Here is a 26,724-nt window from a genome sequence, read left to right as displayed (position 1 = left end):
GTGGCTGTGCCCGCGAAGTTTTGATGTCTTGATCCCGAGCCCTAGTGTCAGGAAGTGTCTGTCGAGAGAGAGGGGGAAGGGAGGCAATCGTCCTCAATGCCTCATATAGGTAGGCTATAATGTCTAGTGAACTGGTTAGACAAGTGTGGGGGAGGGGGAATGATCGCACAAGACAATTGCTCTTCATGAAATGGGTAGTCTCACAGACGTTTGTCGATGTTTAAACGTAGCCTACTACATCACTTGCGAAATCGTGAAAAGACGTGGCGCATAGAATTATTAGGCTACTGGATTTAATATAGCAAGTCCATAGACTTTGTTCATCCTATATTAGCCTATATTAAAATGTAATGTGCTGCGGGGAAGCATTGGGGAAGTCAGTTTAAGTTGTCCTGTAACAATTTGCCTCTTATTATAATCAATATGCAGCCACTACGCACATACTAGTCTAGGTTACGGGCGGATGCGAGCAACCCCATGCAAAAGAAGGCCTTAAGTTAACGGACTGAAGGCCTGTTTACATGTCAAACATGCATTAAATCTAAGAAACGAAAAACACAAATATCATGTATTGTGTCGTAAACAGTTAATGACTTCGTGCCTGGCCACTATGCGCAACTGCATCGCGCAGTGAGCTGAAGGATAGGAGGACCGACACTTATTAACACAAAGCTTTGTAAAGCACTAACAACCACCCCTCAAAGTTCATTGTCCATAAGTCCAACCTATAAGTATAAAAATCCGACAATCCAAAACGATAACGAGATCTCCCAGAAACGAAAAACAAGTTTGTTGAGTAGCCTAGTCCTTCCAACAATCTCAGCTTTTGCGTTTGTTAGATAAAAGGCATTCTGTCCTGCTGTATTCCAATGAGAAAAAATCATCCACAAGGTAGGCTAAGGGTCACGGTAATGCAGCATGCAGGAATCTATATACGCACAAAACGAATGAATGGGTTATATCGGCCAAAACGAATGAATGGGTTGGGAGAGTCGTCTGGCTGTGTCAGCAGACTGCAGTCGGTCTCGAGGGGTTAAATAGCGCACGTACTTGAATTTTAATCTGAAGAAGACCACACGGTCGAAACGTCATTCCTTTGTGATAAAGAAAATAAAATCAAATCAAAAAAGAAGGATTTCAAGTGTGCGAACCTTTTTCCATTTTTTATGATTTAGCCTACTCTTGTTCTGCACCTTGACCGGGGATGTGCACAAACTTTTTTACTACACTTGAATTTTAAACCAACTCTTCTCTAGCCTATATCCTATAGCCATACTTTAATAATCAGATGTTATGCTCATTTTTGTAGGCTACACCTCACCGGCAAGCACGCACGCAAATGCTGCTTTTGCACATCTACAATATTGGCCAGGCTATATAGAATAGGCTTTTAGGACTGCATTTTGCCTTCGTGCAACTTTAGTTGTGCTCAATCTAAATTGTCCAATCCAAATATTGTCAGTAAGGATAGGTCATATTACCAAATGGCGAACCTCGAAAATTATTTAGGATATAGAGCCGTGTCCATTACGCATGCAGTTATTTGTTAGGCTATTGTTTTATTTGAGTGTTTTTGTCTACCATGGCAAACATAGTTGAAACGTTCGCTCTAAACTTATGTATTTCCAATCGGCTTTCACAATCAGCTACAGCTGCGCGGCGCGGCGCAGATGATCGCCATGAAAACTTGCAATGTCTTTACAGAACTGCTTTCACTTCCCCGAGTCGCGAACGCAACATGCACAACAACCGATATTTAGCAAACACATGTATTTCCAGCTCTCAAAACCGATGAGGTCTAATGATAGCCTAATAGTTATGACATTAATAGCCTATTAATGACCTCATGTCGGAATGGCACGTTGTTTGAAATAAAAGTTAAATAGGCCTAGGCCTACCGCCGAGTGGGGATATGTCGGAATGAACAGCGGATACCAGCTGGGTTGTAAAACATTACTGTAGGCTATTCGTTGATCTTATCGATGCAGTCCTTGCGGCCACTTCTCCCCATCGTAGGAAACGTTCTGCTTAGTGTTGACAACACAAAGGCCTTCACGTTGTGTGGCAGTGCTTGCTTGCCCTTCGATCCATCCCAGTTGGTGGTTTTGCACCTGTCCCTGAGTTATAGTCTATAGCCTATGAGTAAGCGCTTATGCTCTAACCGCATAATAAAAGAAGCACCTGCAACAGTGCTTATGGCAAGGCTATTAACACCTGTCACTGAGCTATGGACAACCAGTTATGCTCGAAAATGATCATAATAACAGACACACCTAATTGTATGGCTCTACGTTTAAACACATCAAATAAGCAAGCATTTCCGCAGCAACGTTTGCTTTCTTTTTCTGTCGGTCCGCGGTTGCTTGGTCAATTGCGCAGCAAATTGACCATTACATTACTTATATAGCCTATTTCTTATAACGAAACGCGAAGAAAAAATACGAGGACTGACCATCTCGTTTCTCCGCGTTTCCCCCAATACCATGGCGACAAAGAGAAATAAATATGATTTGACATTTAAGCTGATTGCTGACAAATTTGCCACACAATTCGGGAGAAGCAGCGGACAGGAGCGCCACCACAAGCAAGCACTTCTAGCCCAAATTAACATGGCAACGTTGCCTATGACTAAAGTGTCTAAGTAGGCTAGTCCTACTAATATTACATTTGATTGGTAGCATGTTTGTAGCGCGCCAGTTTACCCATCCCCTACATCAAAACAGCTTAGAATCAATCAAAGAATCAGCTGTGTCGGCGTTAGGCTGTAGGCGATTTTCTATAACCATTTTCATTCATTTCAACAATGGTTCATTGAAACGTCGTTTGAATAATTTCGCCAGTCATCACCTTCATTGTTATGATTAAATGAGATTAAGGAGTCGACTATTGACGGATATTCGGTCTTCATCATTTTGAAATGCGGGATGAAACTTTCTGCCACCTGGTGGTTGTTTGGGTACATTGCCTTAGCCTCGAAAAAAATCGGCTTGACGGCCTGCGGGATCTCTTCGGGAGTCCCGCGGGAGAAGGTGCATTCTCAACCCGTACCCACTGTACTCCCAATAGTCCGAAAAATTGATCTAAAGTGCATTTCACTCCGGATTATCCCTTTAAATCTACATAATTACCGCTGTGCAAAGTATATAACTGTCGCTGTCAATAGCAACTGGTCTTCTGCTTTTGATTGAGCAAGTAAAGCCTACCTTACATTGACAGACTTGGCAAAGATTTGGAAAAGATTTTTTAAAGACTACAGTCTCAGACCCTCTCACATCTAAAGACAATTCATTGAGTTTTTAGTCACAGTCTAGTCACAGGCCAGTCTCAGATTAGGATTTTGCAAAGACTGTGGGTCACTATTTACAAAACTGCTGCTAGATTCCTTCAAATTATTTCCATCGTGCAATAGGCTACACGTCATCATTAACAGGAAATCACATGATAGCCTACTCATATCAAAGTATTTTTTTCGCGTTTCTGCAGCATTGTTTGATGTGTGACATCACTAACAGATATAGAGTTGTTCTGTCTCGTAGAATAGCCGACTAATAAATGATAAGAAATGAAATAACAAATAATCATATAGGCTACAGCTGTCGCCTATTTTGCCCCTTCCTGTTTTCGTGTTCGCGAGAGGTTACTATTGGTTTTTAATGTTCACGTCACTATTTGCATGAGCCACGACTGAAAAGACTTCCGATAATATCAAACATGTTTGATATTGTCGTAACGGCAAAACTAGAGAAAGACTGCATCCGACGGACTTAAAACCGCTAAGATTGGCACCTTACACTAAACGATTTAGATGACGGGAGCGCGCTGCGATTCTAGCACAACTCTCAAGATTTCCGCCCGATTTTGGAAATTTAGTCGCCGACTGTTAAAACAGGCCAAAATCGTGCAATGTAAGCCAGCCTTAAGACGTTGCTACGCAACACCTGAAACTGTCAAGTTACAGTGCCTATAGAAAGTCATCATACCCTTTTGAAATAGTTACTTTTTTTGTCTTACAGCCTGAAATCAAAACCCATTTAAAAAAAAATCTTTTCCAGTTTCATTTACAAATTTAGCTGTACAACATCAAAATAATGAAAAAAAAGTAAACAGTTCTGAAAATTAATAAATAATTAAAAACTAGAATAACAGGGTTGGAAAAGTCATCATACCCCTGACTTAATACTTTGTAAAGCTTCCTTTTGCTTTCATTACAGCCATCAATCTGTTTGGATATGTCTCTATTATAGCTTTGCACACCTAGATAGGGGAATATTTGCCCAATTTTCCGTGCAGAAATGTTCAAATTTAGTCAAATTCTGTAGGGAATGGCGATGGACTGCTCTCTTCAAGTCAATCCACATATTTTCTATAGGATTTAAGTCAGGGCTCTGACTTTGCCACTCAAGGATATTCACCATCCTATCCTTAAGCCACTGCTTTGTTCTTTTGGCAGTATGTTTAGGATTATTGTCGTGTTGGAAGGCGAATGACCTCCCCATCCTCAGCTGTCTAGGAGAGGGACGCAGGTTTTCCTCAAAATTTTGGTGTACTTGGCAGCATCCATTTTCCCTTCTATCCTGACCAATTGCCCAGTCCCCGCTGAAGAGAAACATCCCCAAAACATAATGTTGCCCCCACCATGCTTCAAAGTAGGTATGGTGTGTTTTGGGTGTGTTTTGGTGTGTATACTGTGTTTGGTTAGCGCCTGGAGCTCAGTCCAAAAACTTCAATCTTAGTCTCCAAAAAGTTCGATCTTAGTCTCATCTGACCATATAAGCTTTTTCCACATGGTAGCAGAATATTCCAGATGTGTTTTTGCACTGAACTCCAAGTGCAATGTTTGGCGAAAACCAACACAGTACACCACCCAAAACACACCATACCTAGCGTGAAGCATGGTGGGGGCAACATTATGTTGTGGGGATGTTTCTTTTCAGCGGGAACTGGGCAATTGGTCAGGATAGAAGGGAAAATGGATGCTGCCAAGTACACCCACATTCTTAAGGAAAACCTGCGTCCCTCTCCTAGACAGCTGAGGATGGGGAGGTCATTCGCCTTCCAACACGACAATAATCCTAAACATACTGCCAAAAGAACAAAGCAGTGGCTTAAGGATAGGATGGTGAATATCCTTGAGTGGCAAAGTCAGAGCCCTGACTTAAATCCTATAGAAGATATGTGGATTGACTTGAAGAGAGCAGTCCATCGCCATTCCCTACAGAATTTGACTAAATTTTAACATTTCTGTACGGAAAATTGGGCAAATATTCCCCTATCTAGGTGTGCGAAGCTATAATAGAGACATATCCAAAGAGATTGATGGCTGTAATGAAAGCAAAAGGAAGCTTTACAAAGTATTAAGTCAGGGGTATGATGACTTTTCCAACCCTGTTATTCTAGTTTTTAATTTTTTATTAATTTTCAGAACTGTTTACTTTTTTTTCATTATTTTGATGTTGTACAGCTAAATTTGTTAATAAAACTGGAAAAGTTTTTTTTTTAAATGGGTTTTGATTTCAGGCTGTAAGACAAAAAAAAGTAACTATTTCAAAAGGGTATGATGACTTTCTATAGGCACTGTATATCTGTGTGGAAAACTATTTATTTTGTTGGTGGAAGCCACAAAACTGTAGTCAAGTAATTTTTAAGGACGCATTGTGTTAAGTTTAATTTCCCCTTTTGACAAGTAGCCATATAATGAGAGGGATAATATCTTGTCCGGCAGTAATTTTAGAAAATGTGTCCCTTCAGGACGAAACATGACGCTCCTTGTTTTTGTTTCTTGCTCTTCAAGAAGAAGAAACATTCCTGTTTGCCTGTCGGGACTTATTTGCCAATGATTGCCAGTGAACAATGCATTATCCCTTACATACATATGCATTATCTCTTACATATATAGTAGACGATACAGGGCACTGTTTGCCAAAACCAGACAACACAAAGACAGCTTCTTCCCCCAATCTGTCACTCAGAAATAGCAATCACCCTTACACCAAATGAATCAACCTGTTCTGCTCAGCTACCTCATATCATGTGCACTCCAATCTTACAGTTACAATATTGTTATTATCATCTTTGCTTTGTACTGCCTTGCACTATGTTTATACAGGAAACCCATGTCTGCTACTCTTATACACCTGACTCTCCCTCACATGCTACAACATCCATTTGCATTTGAAGATTAAGTGAGACATTAATGAAAGTACACGGTCAAGCTTAAATAATAATTTATTACATTTTATATAGTTATTCAACCATAATATTACATCATACAGAAATGCTCAGAGTGAATTCTGATTTTACATGATCACACATAATGATTTCTAATAACAGTTGTGCATGTACAAGTCTGCTTATTCTTCCTTCATACCAAATCACAGCTTTAGCGCACAGGCTTACTGGTTGGTCACTGCAAGAAAAGTCACTAGGGACACCTTTCAGGATCTCCCCCTTAGGCACCGTTAAATATTTTACATTTAGCTAGCATATTGAAGGCAAAGAAAAGCATTCAGTCTGTCAATCATTGTATAGTGCAGGTCTCCTTAATAATAAGATAGTATTGTGCAAAGTCAAAAGTGAGAGATCTCTTGGTCTACCAGGGTCGAGCCACAAGGAGCGATATGAGGGTGAGTCCACAGGCACTCAGGAGGTTAACACTGCTGCTGACTGCACCAGCTGACACCGCTGTGTGTGTGTGTGTGTGTGTGTGTGTGTGTTTGTGTGTGTGTGTGTGTGTGGTGGTGGTGGGTGGGGGTTGAGGGAGAAGGGGATTAGGGAATAAGTCAAAAGAGGAGGAAGTTAGAACAGACTCAATATACAAATACAATCCCATATTAAGGCCTGAACACACAAACCCGAGACAAACACAAGACCGTCGGCAGAAAAGCAGTCGGACTATCAATCGGGCTCTTGTCTCCCCTGGTCGGTCTCGTGGTTTTTCTGGAGCTGCGTCTGCACTACGTAGGGGAGCGCCGGGTCGATTGGGACATGGGGCAATTGATACACAGCGATTTCCTCGAAAACCATCCAAGCTTGAGCCGTCAGATTTTGACACTACGTCTAGCACATAACACCTACCAATCCTGGCAAATCTCGTGAAATTACGTCACACCATTCAAAAGTTATTAGCGGGAACCGGTTTTCGTCTACGGTAAGTAAAATCTTACATGCGGTAGTTTTTTTGTGATCAAAAGTTATATTTTGGGTGCCATGCAATAATAATATGATCAAACAACAGATGAATTCGTACTTAAACAGACCCTAAAGTATGCAATGTCATAGTTTTGAAGTTTAGAAGCAAAACAGGTTTAAGTGTCAGTAGTCGCTGGAGGTTCAATTGGTACAGCTGTTTAAATGTCTAACGCTATAACCCGGATGTGGCCACATTACACGATCAATATCTGTATAAATCACCGAATTAATAACTGTTTTGCGAGGAACAACAACTGATTTGAGTTAACAACAACTTGTTTGAATGAACAACATATATTTTGAATGAACAAAACATGTGTGACATGAATCCACAGATATTCAGCGAAGTGAGGGAAACAAATATTACATGCGGTAGATTTTGTTTTTGATCAGAAGTTACGCACGGGACAAAAATATTTGTTTGACCTAGTTATATTGCGAGAAATAATGTGACATTTTCGGGATGACGAGTACACTAGTATGTTGTCCGATATGCTTCATAAAAACGTGAGTAAGGTCAGTAGTTTCTGTTTAAAACATGCTGTATTAATTGCCCCTCCTATGTGTCTCAAACGACACGCATAGGTGGGGCATTTGAGACCAATGTCAACTTACGTTCAAAGTTTGAAAACAGCGCGATCATCCAACGTGTGTTAAATTACACTTGTAACTAAGACACAACACATGTGAGTTGTTGATCACATGATAAAAATGTTTGTGTACATAACGTAATCTTTGAAAAGATCGTTTAACTGAAAAGTGTCTCAATTGACCCGGCGCTCCCCCTGTAAGTTTATATCTGAGTAGTTGCATGAGAGCTTCGTGTTGTTAAGGGAATTGTTTATGTAGTTGTCATAGTTACAAGTTGATCCTAAGTAGTGGGTGGGTAGTCGATATTGTTTGCATTACGGCCGTCTGTTTAATTGCGCTGAGACTGGCCTTGGTCTTGTGAGTTTTTCGCGGGGGTGGTATTTTTAAGTGTAGCTGGACGAAGTAGACTCGTGACCTTGCTTTACTAATCTCTACTCGTGGTTTTTCTGGAGCTGCGTCTGCACTACGTACTGTAAGTTTATATCTGAGTAGTTGCATGAGAGCTTCGTGTTGTTAAGGGAATTGTTTATGTAGTTGTCATAGTTACAAGTTGATCCTAAGTAATGGGTGGGTAGTCGATATTGTTTGCATTACGGCCGTCTGTTTAATTGCGCTGAGACTGGCCTTGGTCTTGTGAGTTTTTCGCGGGGGTGGTATTTTTAAGTGTAGCTGGACGAAGTAGACTCGTGACCTTGCTTTACTAATCTCTACTCGTGGTTTTTCTGGAGCTGCGTCTGCACTACGTACTGTAAGTTTATATCTGAGTAGTTGCATGAGAGCTTCGTGTTGTTAAGGGAATTGTTTATGTAGTTGTCATAGTTACAAGTTGATCCTAAGTAGTGGGTGGGTAGTCGATATTGTTTGCATTACGGCCGTCTGTTTAATTGCGCTGAGACTGGCCTTGGTCTTGTGAGTTTTTCGCGGGGGTGGTATTTTTAAGTGTAGCTGGACGAAGTAGACTCGTGACCTTGCTTTACTAATCTCTACTCGTGGTTTTTCTGGAGCTGCGTCTGCACTACGTACTGTAAGTTTATATCTGAGTAGTTGCATGAGAGCTTCGTGTTGTTAAGGGAATTGTTTATGTAGTTGTCATAGTTACAAGTTGATCCTAAGTAGTGGGTGGGTAGTCGATATTGTTTGCATTACGGCCGTCTGTTTAATTGCGCTGAGACTGGCCTTGGTCTTGTGAGTTTTTCGCGGGGGTGGTATTTTTAAGTGTAGCTGGACGAAGTAGACTCGTGACCTTGCTTTACTAATCTCTACTCGTGGTTTTTCTGGAGCTGCGTCTGCACTACGTACTGTAAGTTTATATCTGAGTAGTTGCATGAGAGCTTCGTGTTGTTAAGGGAATTGTTTATGTAGTTGTCATAGTTACAAGTTGATCCTAAGTAGTGGGCGGGTAGTCGATATTGTTTGCATTACGGCCGTCTGTTTAATTGCGCTGAGACTGGCCTTGGTCTTGTGAGTTTTTCGAGGGGGTGGTCTTCAGCTAATTCAACTAGGAGTATTTAAAGTGGTTTTTGTGCTGGAGCGTCAGCGGAAGCGTCAGCTCTCGTGTGAATCCGTCCTCGTGTGAAGACTTACTCGTGTCAAGACGAATTGAGTCTACCTGCGACGAGTCCACCGAGCAAGGACACAAGCAAGGCACCTCTCAGATAAGTTCACTCTTGTCTCACCTTGTCTTGTTATCTGCCATCCTACTGGTAATAATGTGCATTCAACATAAACAAGTTTATATGCGCTCTAATGCCGAAAGGCAACAAGCTTCATATCCTACTTTTTCTATGGGGCTGTGGAATTGCCAATCTGCAGTGAACAAAGCTAATTTCATTCCTGCTCTGGCCTCACAGCTATCACTTCAGTTGGTTGCGCTTACAGAGACATGGATTAGGCCAGAAAATACTGCTACACCTGCAGCGTTGTCGACCAATTATGCTTTTTCGCATACCTGTCGCTCCTCTGGTAGAGGAGGCGGGGCAGGCTTTCTGATCTCTGATGACTGGAGGTTTACTCAGTTGCTACCGACTCAAAACCACAGCTCATTTGAATATCATGCCATCATGATAACTGAACCATACAAATTATACTTGGTGGTTATTTATCGCCCTCCAGGACAGCTTGGCAACTTTGTGAATGAGTTGGACATTCTACTGTCTGCTATTCCAATGGATACGTGCCCTCTGTTGATCCTTGGTGATTTTAACATTCATCTGGACAACTCCTCTTCAGTTGACTTCCTGTCCTTACTCTCCTCCTTTAGTATAACACGTGTTCACAGTCCTCCTACTCACAAGGCTGGTAAGGATCTTGATATGATTCTGCTACGTAACTGTACTGCAGACAACGTTTGGGTTAATCCTCTACATGTATCAGATCATTACTTCATTAGATTCTCTGTGCGTCTCCTTGATAACCCTACAGTTCCTGCTCCGACGATGTCATTCCGACGGAACCTCAGAAGCCTCTCAAGTGAACATTTTGCAACATTAGTAACTTCTGCTCTACCTATTCCAAGCTCATTCTCATCACTTGAGGTTAATGATGCTACAGACACTCTTTGCTCTACACTGGCATCCTGTCTGAATGCAGCATGTCCTCTTTCCACAAGACCCACTCGTTCTAAACCTCGCCATCCATGGCTGACAAACAGTATACGCTCAGTACGCAAGGAACTTAGAGCTGCTGAAAGGAAATGGCGTAAATCTGGAGATAGAAATGATCTTAGTAAATACCAGTCTATGCTATCATCTTTTTCATCCACTGTCACACTTGCAAAAAGAACATATTATCAGAGTAAGATTGAGAACGCCACTGACAGCAGAAAACTTTTTGCTACGTTCAAGTCTCTTCTCAATCCTCCACCACCGCCATCAGCTACTTCACTGTCAGCAGATGACTTTGCAACATTTTTCACTGAGAAAGTTGCTAAGATAAGTGCTCAGTTTGATGACCCTATAAGAAGGACTCTGCCTGGTGTTAGCATGATGCCATCATTGGACTTTTTCTCTCCTCTTGATGAGGAAGCGGTCTCTCAACTGCTTCAGCGAAGCCGTCCTACAACATGCCCTTTGGATCCTGTCCCGTCTACGCTCCTGCAGTCTATAGCACCCGCTATTATACCGGCAGTCACACATGTATTTAATACTTCACTCAGTTCTGGAATAGTTCCTTCTTCTTTTAAACAGGCAAGAATTACGCCTTTGCTGAAGAAAAGTACACTTAATTCAACTGATGTGAAGAACTACAGACCTGTCTCCCTTCTTCCTTTCTTGTCAAAGGTTTTGGAGAAAGTGGTCTTCAAGCAAATGTGTGACTTCCTCTATCAGAATAACCTACTAGACCCTATGCAGTCTGGTTTCAAGAGTGGTAATTCTACTGAAACTGCTCTTCTATCTGTGACTGAAGCATTGAGAGTAGCTAAGTCCTCTGCTCAGTCATCAGTGCTAATTCTGTTAGATTTATCTGCAGCCTTTGATACGGTTAACCATGACATTCTCCTTTCTACACTATATGAACTGGGAATTTCTGGGAAAGCTCTTGACTGGTTCAAGTCTTACCTTAAAGGGCGTTCTTTTAGCGTGTCTTGGCAGGGACAGATATCAAAGTCTCATGACCTCACTACAGGAGTCCCCCAAGGATCAGTATTAGGGCCCCTCCTTTTCTCTATTTACACCACTTCTTTAGGTGGGATTATTCGCTCTCATGGATTTGAATATCATTGCTATGCGGACGACACTCAACTTTTCCTATCCTTCCCACCTGAGGACTCTAGTGTTTCCCATCGGATCTCTGCATGCCTGAAGGACATTTCAATCTGGATGAAGGATCAGCACCTTCAGCTTAATCTTTCCAAAACTGAGCTCTTGGTGTTTCCAGCAAAAACAGCTATTCCCCAACAGATCAATATCCAGCTTGATTCATCCTCACTGACTCCAACCAGATCGGCACGTAACTTGGGTGTCATAATTGATGACCAACTTACTTTCTCTGAGCATGTTGCCTCAATTGCAAAGTCATGTCGGTATACCCTGTACAACATTAGGAAGATCAGACCTTATCTGACACAAGATTCCACTCAGCTTCTTGTACAGGCAATGGTTATCTCCAAGCTGGACTACTGTAATTCTCTGTTAGCTGGCCTACCTGCTTGTGTATTAAGACCACTACAGTTGATTCAGAATGCTGCAGCACGACTGGTCTTCAATCAGCCAAAGAGGACACATGTAACCCCTCTCCTAGTTACTCTCCACTGGCTCCCTATAGTAGCCAGAATTAAATTTAAATATCTCACTCTGGCCTATAGGACACTGACTGGATCTGCTCCCAGCTACTTCAGTTCTTTAATCACGATGTACATTCCCAACCGCCCATTGCGATCTTCTGAGGAGCGTCTGTTATGTCGACCAACCATACATGCTAGGTCAAATTGTAGATCCTATTCTTCAGTGGTTCCGTGTTGGTGGAATGAGTTGCCCAGTGCTCTCCGTTCCAGCAACAGCTTTGGATCTTTTAAGAGGGGTCTTAAGGCATATTTATTTAATATGCACTTAGTCCTTTGAGTTTGTGATGTGTTATGGTTTGTATAATAGTATTGTTTTGTTATAATTTGTCTATTGATAGAATTTGAAATTTATTTTGCTATTGTCCTTAAATTTAGCCATACCATGCTTTAGTTATTATTATTATATATAATTAACTGAGTGACTTATTTGATTGCTATTCTCATTTCACTGTTTTATTTCTCATTAGGTTAGTGCTTAAAATTATTGTTTTACTGATAATATTACTATTCTCCCTAGTTTGTAATTGTTCACTGTTAATTTAATTTGTATTGTTATTTATTTGTATGTCGCTTTGGACAAAGGCGTCTGCTAAATAACCATAGCCATAGCCATAGCCATAGCCATAGCCATAGCCATAGCCAAAAAAGTTCCACTGCCAAGCGACGCCGTTTGTATGTTCAGCGCGTGCTTGAACTGTGATACATTACCCATAACTGCAGGCTTCAGAGTCAGCCGAGCCGAGTAGATATCATGCAGGATTCGCGGAACCAATTGCCACTAGTTTTCGCACTTCTCTGATTAAGCAATAAGAAGATATAAATATAATAATATAGGGTGTATTATTTTATTGCCATTGCTTGTGTGTGAGGCCAACGAAACACTCTGGCACGGAATAAATAACTTTTCGCCCGTTAACCTAGCTAGCTTGCTAGCTAATATTAGCACAGTAAACACAAATTGAATGGGAAATAACCTGAAATAATACACGTTCAGAAACTTAGTTTTAGCAAAAATATGTTAGGAAGGTCTATCAAAATGATTTTGAAACTTACATTGCTGAATGTAGGGCTAATGGTTAGTTTTTGAACGAAGTCCTCTGCTTCCTAGATGTTACGAAGGGTTAGAACTCAACCAATCAGATTGGTAATTGAGACCGACGGCCACTGGCCGACTCTACATGTCAAGTCGGCCAAAACTGGCCAAAATTAGCCCAGACGACAACTGGCGACGGCACGGGACACACCAAACAGACTCGAGTCCCCGAACGCTCCCGACTGCCTGATGGCCGATTATTGGGTTGGTGTGTTCAGGCCTTTAGGCTTTCATGCAAACATCAAAGCAACACAAAATATTTTTGACCTTAAGATAATCAAACTTACTTTGATGCTAATTGAAAATACCTATTGCACAGAACACTGTACTAGATGTAATAAACAGTTAATTTTACCTGTGCCATTGAGGAAGATGATGGTAAATGACAAATTTCCACTCAAGGCAGCTCTTGTCAGGGTGGCTATAACCTGTGTATCATTAGGGAACGTTGCATCAGAGGTTATGGTCATGTTCGCCTGATGGATAATAGACCCATTGCTGGTGAAGGGGGAATGCAGAAGCATAGCAAGAAGCATGATTAGAAAACATAACATGGGCAGCTATTACATAAAATGGTTCCATCACACACACACACACACACACACACACACACACACAAACACATAAACAGAGAGACTCACTCTGTCTCAAATGCAAAGGGCATATACAAGCGTACACACACACACACACACACACACACACACACACACACACACACACACACACACACACACACACATAATTATCTATACGTTTTACATTTTTCAGTTTGACAGTCACCTGTAGCTTGTTGGTGTGAGGCTGATGAAATTTGGCTGGTAGTCTTCAAAGAAAAACGGCTCAAGCTACATAGATTGAAAGAGATGAACAAAAGTCCACAATCAATGATTCAATCAAAACCATCATCAGCTACAACTCATGAAATGTAGGCTACTATACCTCATCTTTAATAAGTGATGATCTTTTACTGAAGGCAACCGAAGAGGAATTCAAAAGGTCAGCAATAAATGTATCATTGGTACGGAACTGAACAATGGCGGCTGATTTGGGTTCACCTGGGAAACACACACACACACACACACACACACACACACACACACACACACACACACACACACACACACACACACATTTGTGAAGAGATAGTACTCTTTAAATGTGCAGCTTATTCATTATTCATATTTTAAATTCTTGGTTGATCACTATTATTAATTTCTGAAACAAACATTTTCTTACTTCTCACAAAGAGGGATCCTGCAACCACAGTGAGATTGAAGCCTGAACTGGAGTCATTTGCGGCGATAGCCAGGGCTTCAACAACTACAGAGCTTGTAGGGAGGGGCTCAGTTGAAGTCTCATTGAACACAATGTCAACATCTGTCTCAACTTCTGATTCAACAGTGTCCGCACGGTATCTAGTAGCCAGCCTGTAACAATGCCCACAGCATTTGTCTTAGTCTCAAAATATACCTTATTTTTTTCATTGTGATTTAATACAGTAAATGAGGGAGGTTTACCTGAATGCTCTCACGATTGTCCGCACAAACAGAAATCCAAAGCGTCGTCGATAGATGATATCACACTACACAGAAACACAGAGACAGAAATATTTTTCTTTGTTTTGTTTCATTTTCTTAGTGTTTCGTTAAATATTCCATTTGAATTGAAAATAACATGTCTATGATCTCAGCTATAGGGATTGTATGCAAATCTTATTTAGCTACTTCAACAGAGGGAAATGTCTGACTCACTATCCTAAATGGTTGTACTAAGTTTACTGGTCAATCAATTATGTTTTGGACATCCATCTCCCATCCATTCCCTTTTAGTTTAACCCTTAGCTTAACCCTGGAGTGGCAGAGTGTTGTTATTATAGCTGATTTGCCAGGGAAAAAAAACATCCTGGCTCACTATTCCCAGAGGTGGGCACAAATACATCAAAAACTATTTTGTTACAAAATACAAATACTGGCTTAGAAAATGTAGCAAAATAAAATACAAAATACTGATGTGAAAAATGTATTTAATTAAAATACAAGTAATTAGTAATTAGAAAATACAAAAATACCCCCACAATAATCATGGTATACCAACTTTTAAAATAAACTACAAGAAATCCTATTTTTTTTAATTGGCTGACAGAGGCCTAAATTCTTTACTTTGGGCTGAAGTAGCCTGGTCATACCATACTCTCATACATTCATAATGTACAGAGAGTCTGGCCACTTTCCATTGCCAAGCATGAATTTCCTAGCCTAGAAATCTAGACGCCCCTAGCGGCACCAAATGTAATTTGGCTGGCGGGCCAGTCTAGGCACGATCCATAGAGCCAGGGAGCTGAGAACTCGAATCACCAGCGGGCCAATCACAGCGTGTATAGAGTCGGTGGGTGGGCTCAACATAATGGTGACTGACATGCGACCAGAAGTTGCGATGGTAACGCATCCTGTTATTTGAAAACAAGAAGATGATTCGTTTAGCGTTATCCTATTGCGTGGAGAGGGAAGGTTACGCATCCTGCTACTTGAAAACAAGAAGATGATTCGTTTAGCGTTATCCTATTGCGGGGAGGGAATTTGAAAGACAACTGTTTATCCCACCCCTCCGATTGAGCCCTGTCTACGGTGAGTGTCCAGACCCTACATTTTGATGTGGGTCTGGCTCGTCAGGCTATGAATTTCCTTGAATGCGGACACTTTATTGTTTAAAACAATTGGATCTGCCCAGAGCCACTCAGATCTGCCATAACCAATCGCTATACGTTTGGTTGCGAGGAGACATGCTCAAACTAGCGACCTCAACATCATCGTTCTCAGCTACTCCCTCTGTTCGCTGATTGGACATTTTTGTTTCGAGAAAACCTGTAAATATACCGCAGGCTCAGACTACGTAGTGAAGTGAAATGAAAACTGAACGGAAATACGTAGGAGGGCGGAGCCAGGCTACCCATGAAGTAGATCTAGTAAAATTTTTTAATCATTTTTATCAATATAAACGATGATTGAACTGACAACAAGCAGGCTTTGCAACAGTGGAATCAACTGTGATAAAGCAAACTACCCCCATGATTTTCCGTGTTCAATGAAAGTAGTACGACAGATTGAACAGGTTAGCCTTTTTAAATTGAACAGCATTTCCCTTTTTGTTCTATAAATGCATACCTTTGCCTTCATACATGACTGACAACACCGGGGACAAATAAAGTAACGTCCTGTAAGTAAGGTGTCTCAATAAACAGAATTAATTAACTGGGTGATGAAAACTCGAGACTGTTTCGCATCGGGGAGGTTTTTGCCTCAGTCTCCTCCATTATTTCTGCAGATCAGGACGCCTTGGTTGATCCCTTACATAAATCCTCATGTCAAAGGTTATGGTCATGGGGTCCATGTCATGTTCTCCATCAGGGTCTTATCTGTATCGTTTTCAAATTTTAGTCTTGTTGCACTTGACACACCTGACAATTCAAGCTCCTGAAGTCAACTTTCAGACATGATCTTAGGAGATGATGATGACAACAGAAAAGACACATCTAATGCTTTTAAGTTGTCTACATGGTGACATAAAATCAAGGCTGGTTCTAGCCTGCTACATCTGGGTGGGCTGGAATAAAATAGCAAAGCAGTCAAATTGGATCAAAATGGACATAAACACATACGCATGTTGAGATGGGTGCTCAGGCCTATGTGTTTCAGAGCTAGACAACAATGAGGTTGAATTTACAGAATGTTTCAAAGTACAGAGGGTGCTTAAAGATTGTAGTAGCGGTGTGGTCTTCATCAATTTAAAGCTTTTTAAAGTATTACACAGTTATGTACCAGCCAGCTATCATTCCACTCAATGTCATCTCATCTACATCCAAGCTGGGCTTGAGCCCAAGAGACATCACCGGTCACCCTCCCTATTCTTACTGAGTAACTCCTAGGCAACAAGAAACCACAAAGAAAAAAAAAACAACGTACAAAACCAGGTTCATCAAGATTCTGACCTTTGGCTCCCAGACTATGATAAGCATAGTATATTGTCATGATTATAGGTAAGAGGCTATATTTAACTGAGTGATGAATTTTTGGCTAATTTGAGGGGGGAAATGACAGATTTTTGTTAAGTATTCAAGTATTTGAAATACTCTAAATACAATCCCTCAAAATATTTTGTTACAAATTACATTTGATTTTTTCCAATCCTGCAAAATACAAATTACAAAATACACTAAAGTAATTAAATACGTATTTAAAATACATATAATTGAAATACTGCCCATGTCTGACTATTCCGAATCTTTTTCTACAGTATGCAAATCTGTACATCTGTCCACCATTGGCTGCAGCTCAATCTCTTAAATTTGTCATGTTTTATTCTAGAGTACTTACTTCATTTTCAACCACAGCTGCTTGTTGCTGGAACTCTGGACTCTGTGAGTCGGTGAGAGCTGACTGAAACACTATTAAAAGGACAGCCCGAATCTCAAATGTGGGAGCTGGACGAGTTGGTGGTCTGGTTGTAGTCGTGGTGGTTGTTGTGGTGGGAACTGTTGTAGTTGTAGTCGTGTTGGGAATTGTTGTTGTTGTAGTTGTGATGGGAACTGCTGAAGTTGTAGTAGGGGCTGGCGTTGTAGTGGTTGTGGTAGGTACTAAGGTAGTTCTGATTGTTGTAGTACGGGCTGACAAACTTCTGGTTGATGTGGCAGGTGCTGAGGTAGTTGTTGTTCTTGTTTGTGGGACTAGAATAGCTCTAGTTGTTGTTGTTGCCTCAATTGTGATTGTTGTTGGTTCCATTGTGGTAATTAAAGTAGTTTTCTCAGTGGTAGTTGTCATTGACTCTGTTGTGGTTGTTGGTTCGATTTTGGTTGTTGTTGGTTCCATAGTAGTAGTTGGTTCCTTTGTGGTTAAAGTTGGTGCCCCAATTGTGTGTGTTGTTGGCTCAGTTGTGGTTGTTGTTTGTTCATTTGTGGTTGAAGTTGATGCTTCAGCTGTAGCTGTTGTAGGTTCAATTGTTGAAGAAGTAGATGCCACAATGTCGGTCATAGTTATGTCAACTGTGGCTGAAGTTATTGCTTCAAATGTGGTTGTAGGTGCCTCAGGTGTGGTTGTTGGTTCGATTGTGGTTGTTGATGCTTCATTTGTGGTTGTTGTTGGTTCCTTTATGATTGAAGCAGTAGCCTCAATTTTGGTTGTTGTTGAAACACTTGTTGTTGTTCTTGCCTCAATTGTGGTTGTTGTTGGTTCTTTTGTAGTTGAAGTAGTTGGCTCAATGGTGGATGTTGTTGACCCAGTTGTAGCTGTTGGTTCAATTTCCGTTGTTGGTTCCTTTGTGGTTGAGGTTGCCTCAATTATGGTTGTTGTTGGTTCATTTGTGCTTGAAGTTGCCTCAGTTGTGGTTGCTGGTTCATTTGTGGTTGAAGTTGTTGCCTCAATTGTGGATTTTGTTACCTCTACTGTGGTTGGTGGTTTGTTAGTATTTGAAGTGGTTGCCTCCACTTTGTTTGTTGTTGGTTCATTTGTGGTTGAAGTTGTTGCCTCAATTGTGCTTTTTGTTGGTGCATTTGCAGTGGAAGACGTTGCCTCAGTTGGGGTTGTTGGTTCTATAGTGGTTGTTGGTTCATTTGTGGTTGAAGTTGTTGCTTCAATTGTGCTCATTATTGCCTCAGTTTGTGTTGTAGGCTCATTTGTGGTTGAAGTTGTTGCTTCCACTTTGATTGTTGTTGGTTCATCTGTGGTTGAAGTAGTTGCCTCAATTGTGGTTGTTGCTGCCTCAATTGCGGTTGGTTCATCTGTGGTTGAAGTAGTTGCCTCAATTGTGGTTGTTTGTTCAATTGTTGTGGTTTTTGGTTCATTTGTGGTTGAACCTGTTGACTCCATTGTAGTTGTTTTTGCCACTGTCATGGTTGTTGGTTCAATTGTGGTTGAACTTGTTGCCTCAATTATAGTTGTTGTTTCACTTGTGGTTGTTGTTGGTTCATTTGTGGTTGAAATTGTTGCCTCTGTTGTGGTTGTTCTTACCTCAGTTGTGGTTGTTGGTTCATTTGTGGTTGTTGATGATTCCTTTGTGGTTGACGTTGTTGCCTCAATTGTGCTTCTTGGTTCATTTGTGGTTGAAGTAGTTGCCTCAATTGTGGTTGTTGGTTCATTTGTGGTTGAAGTAGTTGCCTCAATTGTGGTTGTTGGTTTGCTTGTGGTTGAAGTTGTTGCCTCCACTTTGATTGTTGTTGTTGTGGTTGAAATTGTTGCTTCAATTGTGCTTGTTATTGCCTCAGTTGTGCTTCTTGGTTCATTTATGGTTGATGTAGTTGCCTGAATTGTGGTTGTTGGTTCATTTGTGGTTGAAGTAGTTGCCTCCATTGTGGTTGTTGGTTCATTTTTGTTTGAAGTTGTTGCTTCAATTGTGCTTGTTGTTGCCTCAGTTGTGGTTGTTGGTTCATTTGTGTTTGAAGTTGTTGCCTCAATTGTATTTGTCGTTGCCTCAGTTGTTGTTGGTTCGAAAGTGGTTGTTGTTGGTTCATTTGTTGTTGAAGTTGTTACCTCAATTGTGGTTGTTATTGCCTCGATTGTGGTCGTTGCTTCATTTGTGGTTAAAGTTGTTTTTGGTTCATTTGTGGTTGAAGTTGTTGTCTCCAATGTGGTTGTTGTTGGTTCATTTGTGGTTGAAGTCTGTGCTTCAATTGTAGTTGTTGTAGCCTCAGTTGTTGTTGTTGGTTCGATAGTGGTTGTTGTTGGTTCATTTATGGTTGTTGTTGGTTCGTTTGTGGTTGAAGTTGTTGTTTCCATTGTGGTTGTTGTTTGTTCATTTGTGGTTGAAGTAGTTGCCTCAATGTTGGTTGTTGTTGCCTCGGTTGTGGTTGGTGGTTCATTTGTAGTTGAAGTAGTTGCTTCAATTGTGGTTATTGTTGCCTCATTTGTGGTTGTTGGTTCAATAGTGGATGTTGTTTGCTCATTTCTGGTTGAAATTATTGCTTCAATTGTAGTTGTTGTTGCCTCAGTTGTTATTGTTGGTTCAATAGTGGTTGTTGTTGGTTCATTTATGGTTGTTGTTGGTTCGTTTGTGGCTGAAGTTGTTGTGTCCATTGTGGTTGTTGTTTGTTCATTTGTGGTTGAAGTAGTTGCCTCAATTGTGGTTGTTGTTGCCTCAGTTGTGGTTGTTTGTTCATTTGTGGTTGAAGTTGTTGCCTCAATTGTGGTTGTTGTTGCCTCAGTTGTGGTTGTTGTTGGTTCATTTGTGGTTGAAGTTGTTGCTTCAATTGTGCTCATTATTGCCTCAGTTGTGGTTGTTGGCTCATTTGTGTTTGAAGTTGTTGCCCCAATTGTAATTGTTGTTGCCTCAGTTGTTGTTGTTGGTTCGATAGTGGTGGTTGTTGGTTCATTTGTTGTTGAAGTAGTTGCCTCAATTGTCGTTGTTATTGCCTCGATTGTGGTCGTTGCTTCATTTGTGGTTAAAGTTGTTGTTGTTTTGTTTGTGGTTGAAGTTGTTGTCTCCATTGTGGTTGTTGTTGCCTCGGTTGTGGTTGTTGGTTCAATAGTGAATGTTGTTTGTTCATTTGTGGTTGAAGTTGTTGCTTCAATTGTAGTTGTTGTTGCCTCAGTTGTTGTTGGTTCGATAGTGGTTGTTGTTGGTTCGTTTGTGGTTGAAGTTGTGTCCATTGTAGTTGTTGTTTGTTCATTTGTGGTTGAAGTAGTTGCCTCAATGTTGGTTGTTGTTGCCTGGGTTGTGGATGGTGGTTCATTTGTAGTTGAAGTAGTTGCTTCAATTGTGGTTGTTGTTGCCTCAGTTGTGGTTGTTGGTTCAATTGTGGTTGTTGTTGGTTCATTTGTGGTGGAAGTTGTTGGCTCAGTTATGATTGTTGTTGCCTCAGTTGTGGTTGTTTGTTCGATAGTGGTTATTGTTGTTTCACTTCTGGTTGAAGTTGGCTCAATAGTTGTTGTTGTTGCCTCATTTGTGGTTGTTGGTTCGAAAGTGGCTGTTGTTGGCTCATTTGTGGTTGAAGTTGTCGCTTCAATTGTGCTTGTCGTTGCTTCACTTGGGGTTGTTTGTTCATTTGAAGTTGAAGTTGTTGCCTCAGTTGTGGTTGTTGGTTCGATAGTGGTTGTTGTTGGTTCATTTGTGGTTGTTGGTTCATTTGTGGTTGTGGTAGGTGCTGAGGTAGTTGTGATCGTTGTAGTAAGGGCTAAAGTGTGGTTGTATATATGTGTGTGTGTGTGTGTGTTTGTGTGTGTGTGTGTGTGTGTGTGTGTGTGTGTGTGTGTGTGTGTGTGTGTGTGTGTGTGTGTTGGGGTGGGAGGGGGTGTCAAAGTAGAAGTTAGAACAGACTCAAGTTTTAGCAAGTTTAAATTCAATCCCATATTAGGCAAATAACATCAATTAAACACAATGTTTGGTATTAACAATAACAACTTTGTAAGTCTTATATGTTTTGTTATGCCTTATATGTTACTATTCGTGCATGGAAAAAGGAAAAATGGCTCCTCGGGGATAAATAAAGTTTTTTGTATTGAATTTAATTGAACTGAAACTTTAAACTTATTCTGATGCTACACTAATGTAAAGTATAGGGAATGGAGTACACAATGCACACCACCTTATTAATACATTAACATGGCTCTTCAGAGTGCTGCAGAATGTTCCATTCACAGGAATGGCCCTTTCCAACGTTCAGATGTCTTTTAAATCTACATAATTACAAATGCACAAAGAATTTAACTACAGCTGTTAGTGGCAAATGGTTTTGTGCTTTTTTCATATCTTTCATATCATTCCCCCAGAGGTCTGTTTGCTAATCGCAATGGAATTTCATTTAAATACAGCTAGTAAGTAGTGTTGTCACGATACCAAAATTATGACTTCGATTCGATACCTGCCATAAATACCTCGATAGTCAATACTGAACCGATACCACGGTGAAATTCTAACCCCTGTCCGGGGTTTTTTTGAGCAAATTACACTAATAATATAATAATTATCATTCCCCAGAGCTAGTATGAGCTTAATCTCTTGTTTGTTAACATATTTGCCGGCCACTTTTCTTTAAAATTTCCTGTAAAGGGAGTGGACAAGTTAGCCTACTTTAACATTTCATGAGTTTGATTGTCTGACTTGCAGAGACCATTCTTTATAATAGTTATATCCAGACAATATGCTCAGTTGGACGCAAACCTCCACCAGGTGTAGAGAGATGTGAGTTTAATTTAATAGTGTGCAGGTCAATTCTTGGCTCATCATAAAGTCACCCCACGTTCATTATTTTTTAGTCAGTAGTTTTTTATTGTTTGTTAAATTACACGTGTTGTGTTGTTACAAATTACACGTAGACTATTAAAATTATAAGCAAGTTAGCCTACTACTAGGCTATGCTATTCAGGGGGCCATCTGATGACGCCTACATGAGGTCTAGCCTACTGAGTTAATGGAATGTCGTTCATGGCTAATAAATTAACGTTTGGACTCAATACATTCTGGCTATGGGCTCTACTAAGAGAATTTCAGGTGGCCTAGCTTATATCTAAGAAATAATAATAAAAAGGCAGACTACATGCCATGATGAATATTACCAGAACTGATTGAATGTTAAATAGATCGCTTGCAAGTTATGCTAAAGTTACAATTATCAGCGTGAACATTGAGTCATCTTGCAAACAGACAAACAGTAAACCCTGATGAAAATATACTGTACCTCCGTCAAGGAGGTTTCTATGCTTACTGTCGCTATACCTCGTCAAAATTCAGTGTTGAAAAAATAGTTTTCCAATTAGCCTACAGGATACACCACACGCGTTTATTAGGCTATAGTTTGTGGATACGATTGGGGCTGATCATGGTGTTTTCAATCACTTTCGCTGACCTCTCGGTCTTTGAATTCTTTGTAAAGTTCGGGATGTCTGTCCGCAAGGTGCTGTGCGAAGTTGGACGTTGCCTGCATGCTTTTGTAAACATCTCTTGTGTCTGTGGGCTTGCCTTCACTGTCGACACATGCGAAATAGCTCTAGACTTCAGTTCGCCCGTCTATTTGATCAGCAAGCCGAGGACGGTCGGCAGGCGCTCCTGAACCTGTAGCCATCTCTCTCCCTATCGCTCACTCACAGCCTGCTGCACACTCTGTGGCTGTGTGTGAGGGGAAAGTTAGCCACGCCCACTAGTCTCTGCGTTCAAGGAGCATGACTGATAGTTGGAGCAGCTCCTTGCACAGACACGGAAAGTTATTTTTTGATAAAGTATCGATACTAAAAACGTCGGAAATCGTATCGTTTTTTGCGTTAAGGCATCGTGATACCTTTCTAGTATCGGTATATCGTGCAACACTACTAGTAAGACACTGCCACGTAACACCTGAAACTGTCAACTTATATCTGTGTGGCAAACTATTTATTTTGTTGGTTGAGGCCAGGAAATGGTAGCCAAGTCATATTTAAAAACAAATTGTCTCAAGTTTCTTTTTTTGTTTTGGCAAGTAGCCGTCTAATAAGCAGAATAATATATTGTCCGCCAGTAATTATCAGATAATAAGACCCTTTAGGACGAAACAAAATCTTTCTTGTTCTTCAAGAAGAAAAAAAACAGTCATATTCACCTGTGGGGACTTCATATCTGATAATTACGTAAGGGATAATCAACGACGCGCCGTGCGTTTATAGGAAAATAATGCACGTTCGAAGTGGTAATAAGGACCCGACGCCGCAGCGGGATAATCAACTCCGCACAGGGCGCGGAGTTGATTATCCCGCTTATACCACTGCTACTATCATTTTCGTTTATATTGCCGCTGTCTTAGATACAACCTTGCTGTTTTTACCGTTACATTAACATTGGCGACTTAATATTCAAGTGTAATAAGCCCAAAAGAAGGGAACTACTTCATAGCCGTGCGGTATATAGAAAAATAATGCACGTTCCAAATAGCGCATCACAATGGGAAATCTGACCAAGCAGTGGTATAAAGGCAAACAATACATCATGCCTTACACATATTGTGACATCACAAGGATTAACACTTATCAGCTTACCTGTTCCGTTTATGGAGATGATGGTAACTGACAAATTTCCACTCAATGCAGCTCTAGTCAGGGTGGTTATAACCTGTGTATCGCTGGGGAACGTTGCATCAGAGGTTATGGTCATGTTCGCCTGATTGATAACAGATCCTTCGCTGGTGAAGAGCAAATACAGAAGTATAGCAAGAAGCAAGATTAGAATACAGTACATGTTTAACATTGCATTCACAATATATGATTCCATCACACACACACACACACACACACACACACACAGACACAGACACATAAAAACACATACTCACAAACACACATATACACTCTCTCTTTGAAACGCATACGCAAAAACATACACACACAATTATCTATACTTTTTACAGTTTGAAGTTTGTCAGTCACCTGTAGCTTGTTGGTGTTAGGCTGATGAAATATGGCTGATAGTCCTCAAAGAAAAATGGCTCTAGCTATATAGATTGAATGAATGGACAAAAGGTTAGTCCACAATCAAATCTTCAATCACAACAATCTTCATTCTTCATCTATATAAAATGTAGGCTACTACACCTCTGTTTTGATGAGTGAGGATCTATCTCTGAAAGCAACCGAAGAGGAATCCAAAAGGTCAGAAATAAATGTGTCATCGGTACGGAACTGAACAATGGCTGCTGATTTCGGCCCACCTGGGAAACATACACACACACACACACACACACACACACACACACACACAAACACACACACATTTGTGAGGAGAAAGTACTCTATGCATTAAGCTTGTGGGTTATGTTGTTTTTTAATTAGTTGTCTCACTTGTGGTTGATGGTGCCATTGTTGTTGTTGTTGTTGCTTCGGTTGTAGTTGTTGGTTCATTTGTGGTTGTTGCTTCATTTGTGGTTGAAGTTGTTGACTGAATTGTGGTGGTTATTGGTTCATTTGTGGTTGATGTTGTTGCTTCAATTGTTATTGCCAATGCCTCATTTGTGGTTGTTGGTTCATTTGTGGTTGAAGTTGTTGCCTTGATTGTGGTGGTTGTTGCCTCAGTTATGGTTGTTGGTTCGATAGTGGTTGTTGTTGGTTCATTTGTGGTTGAAGTTGTTGCTTCAAATGTGCTTGTCATTGCTTCAGCTGTGGTTGTTGGTTCATTTGTGGTTGACGTTGTTGCCTCAGTTGTAGTTGTTGTTGCCTTAGTTGTGGTTGTTGGTTCGATGGTGGTGGTTGTTGCCACAGTTGTGGTTGCTGGTGCATTTGTGGTTGAAGTTGTTGCCTCAGTTTTAGTTGTTGTTGCCTTAGTTGTGGTTGTTGGTTCGATGGTGGTGGTTGTTGCCACAGTTGTGGTTGCTGGTTCATTTGTGGTTGAAGTTGTTGCTTCAATTGTAGTTGTCATTGCCTCAGTTGTGGTTGTTGGTTCATTTGTGGTTAAAGTAGTTGCCTCAATTGTAGTTGTTGCTGCTTCAGTTGTGGTTGTTGGTTCGATAGTGGTTGTTGTTGATTCGTTGGTGGTTGAAATTGTTGCCTCCATTGTGGTTGTTGTTCGTTCATTTTTGGTTGAAGTTGTTGCTTCAATTGTGCTTGTCATTGCTTCAGTTGTGGTTGTTGGTTCATTTGTGGTTGAGGTTGTTGCCTCAGTTGTAGTTATTGTTGCCTCTGTTGTGGTTGTTGGTTCAATAGTGGTTGTTCTTAGTTCATTTGTGGTTGAAGTTGTTGATTCAGTTGTGCTTGTTGTTGCCTCAGTTGTGGTTGTTGGTTCATTTGTGGTTGAAGTTGTTGCCTCCGTTGTGGTTGTTGTTGGTTCACTTGTTGTTGAAGTTGTTTGCTCAGTTGTGGTTGTTGTTGCCACAGTTGTGCTGATTGGTTCGATAGTGGTTATTGTTGTTTCACTTGTGGTACTTGGCTTAATAGTGGTTGTTGTTACCTCTTTTGTGGTTGATTGGAAAGTGGCTGTTGTTGGTTTATTTGTAGTTGAAGTTGACACTTCAATTGTGCTTGTTGTTGCCTCAGTTGTGGTTGTTGGTCCCATGGCGGTTGAAGTAGTTGCGTCAATTGTAGTTGTTGTTGCCTCAGTTGTTGTTGTTGGCTCGATAGTGGTTGTTGTTTGTTCGTTTGTGGTTGAAGTTGTTGCTTCAATTGTGCTTGTCATTGCCTCAGTTGGTGTTGTTGGTCCATTGGTGGTTGAAGTAATTGCCTCAATTGTAGTTGTTGTTGCCTCAGTTGTGGTTGTTCTTAGTTCAATTGTGATTGAAGTTGTTGCTTCAATTGTGCTTGACATTACCTCAGTTGTAGTTTTTGGTTCATTTGTGGTTGAAGTTGTTGCAGCAGTCGATGTTGTTGCTTCAGTTGTTGTTGTTGGTTCAGTTGTTGTTGTTGTTGGTTTGATAGTGGTTGTTTTTGGTTTATTTGTGGTTAAAGTTGTTGCTTCCATTGTGCTTGTCATTGCCTCAGTTGTGGTTGTTGGTCCATTGGTGGTTGAAGTAGTTGCCTCAATTGTAGTTGTTGTTGTCTCAGTTGTGGTTGTTGGCTCGATAGTGGTTGTTGTTTGTTCGTTTGTGGTTGAAGTTGTTGCTTCAATTGTGCTTGTCATTGCCTCAGTTGTGGTT

The 26,724-nt window shown here is 40.7% G+C and overlaps 1 protein-coding gene and 1 long non-coding RNA gene across 2 annotated transcripts; both read right to left on the bottom strand.

Annotated features, from left to right (window-relative positions):
• Positions 1 to 6,343: 6,343 nt before the first annotated feature.
• Positions 6,344 to 19,055, bottom strand: LOC134060583 (mucin-2-like). Its single transcript, XM_062517320.1, has 7 exons — positions 17,525 to 19,055; positions 14,672 to 14,736; positions 14,391 to 14,581; positions 14,094 to 14,209; positions 13,935 to 13,999; positions 13,510 to 13,652; positions 6,344 to 6,681 (listed from the first exon to the last, which is right to left on the bottom strand). Exons 1-7 carry the CDS (start codon positions 19,034 to 19,036, stop codon positions 6,590 to 6,592), a joined length of 2,184 nt encoding a protein of 727 aa, XP_062373304.1. The 5' UTR covers positions 19,037 to 19,055; the 3' UTR covers positions 6,344 to 6,589.
• A 5,105-nt stretch (positions 19,056 to 24,160) lies between these two features.
• LOC134059713 (uncharacterized) lies at positions 24,161 to 24,799 on the bottom strand. The gene is made up of 3 exons (XR_009935066.1): positions 24,695 to 24,799; positions 24,530 to 24,594; positions 24,161 to 24,285 (listed from the first exon to the last, which is right to left on the bottom strand). It is a non-coding gene; the product is annotated as an uncharacterized LOC134059713 (long non-coding RNA).
• Between the last annotated feature and the right edge of the window lie 1,925 nt (positions 24,800 to 26,724).

Source organism: Sardina pilchardus, chromosome 16 (genome assembly GCF_963854185.1).
Source record: "Sardina pilchardus chromosome 16, fSarPil1.1, whole genome shotgun sequence".
In the NCBI taxonomy this organism is placed as follows: domain Eukaryota; kingdom Metazoa; phylum Chordata; class Actinopteri; order Clupeiformes; family Clupeidae; genus Sardina; species Sardina pilchardus.
This window is presented reverse-complemented; position numbering and strand designations above follow the sequence as displayed.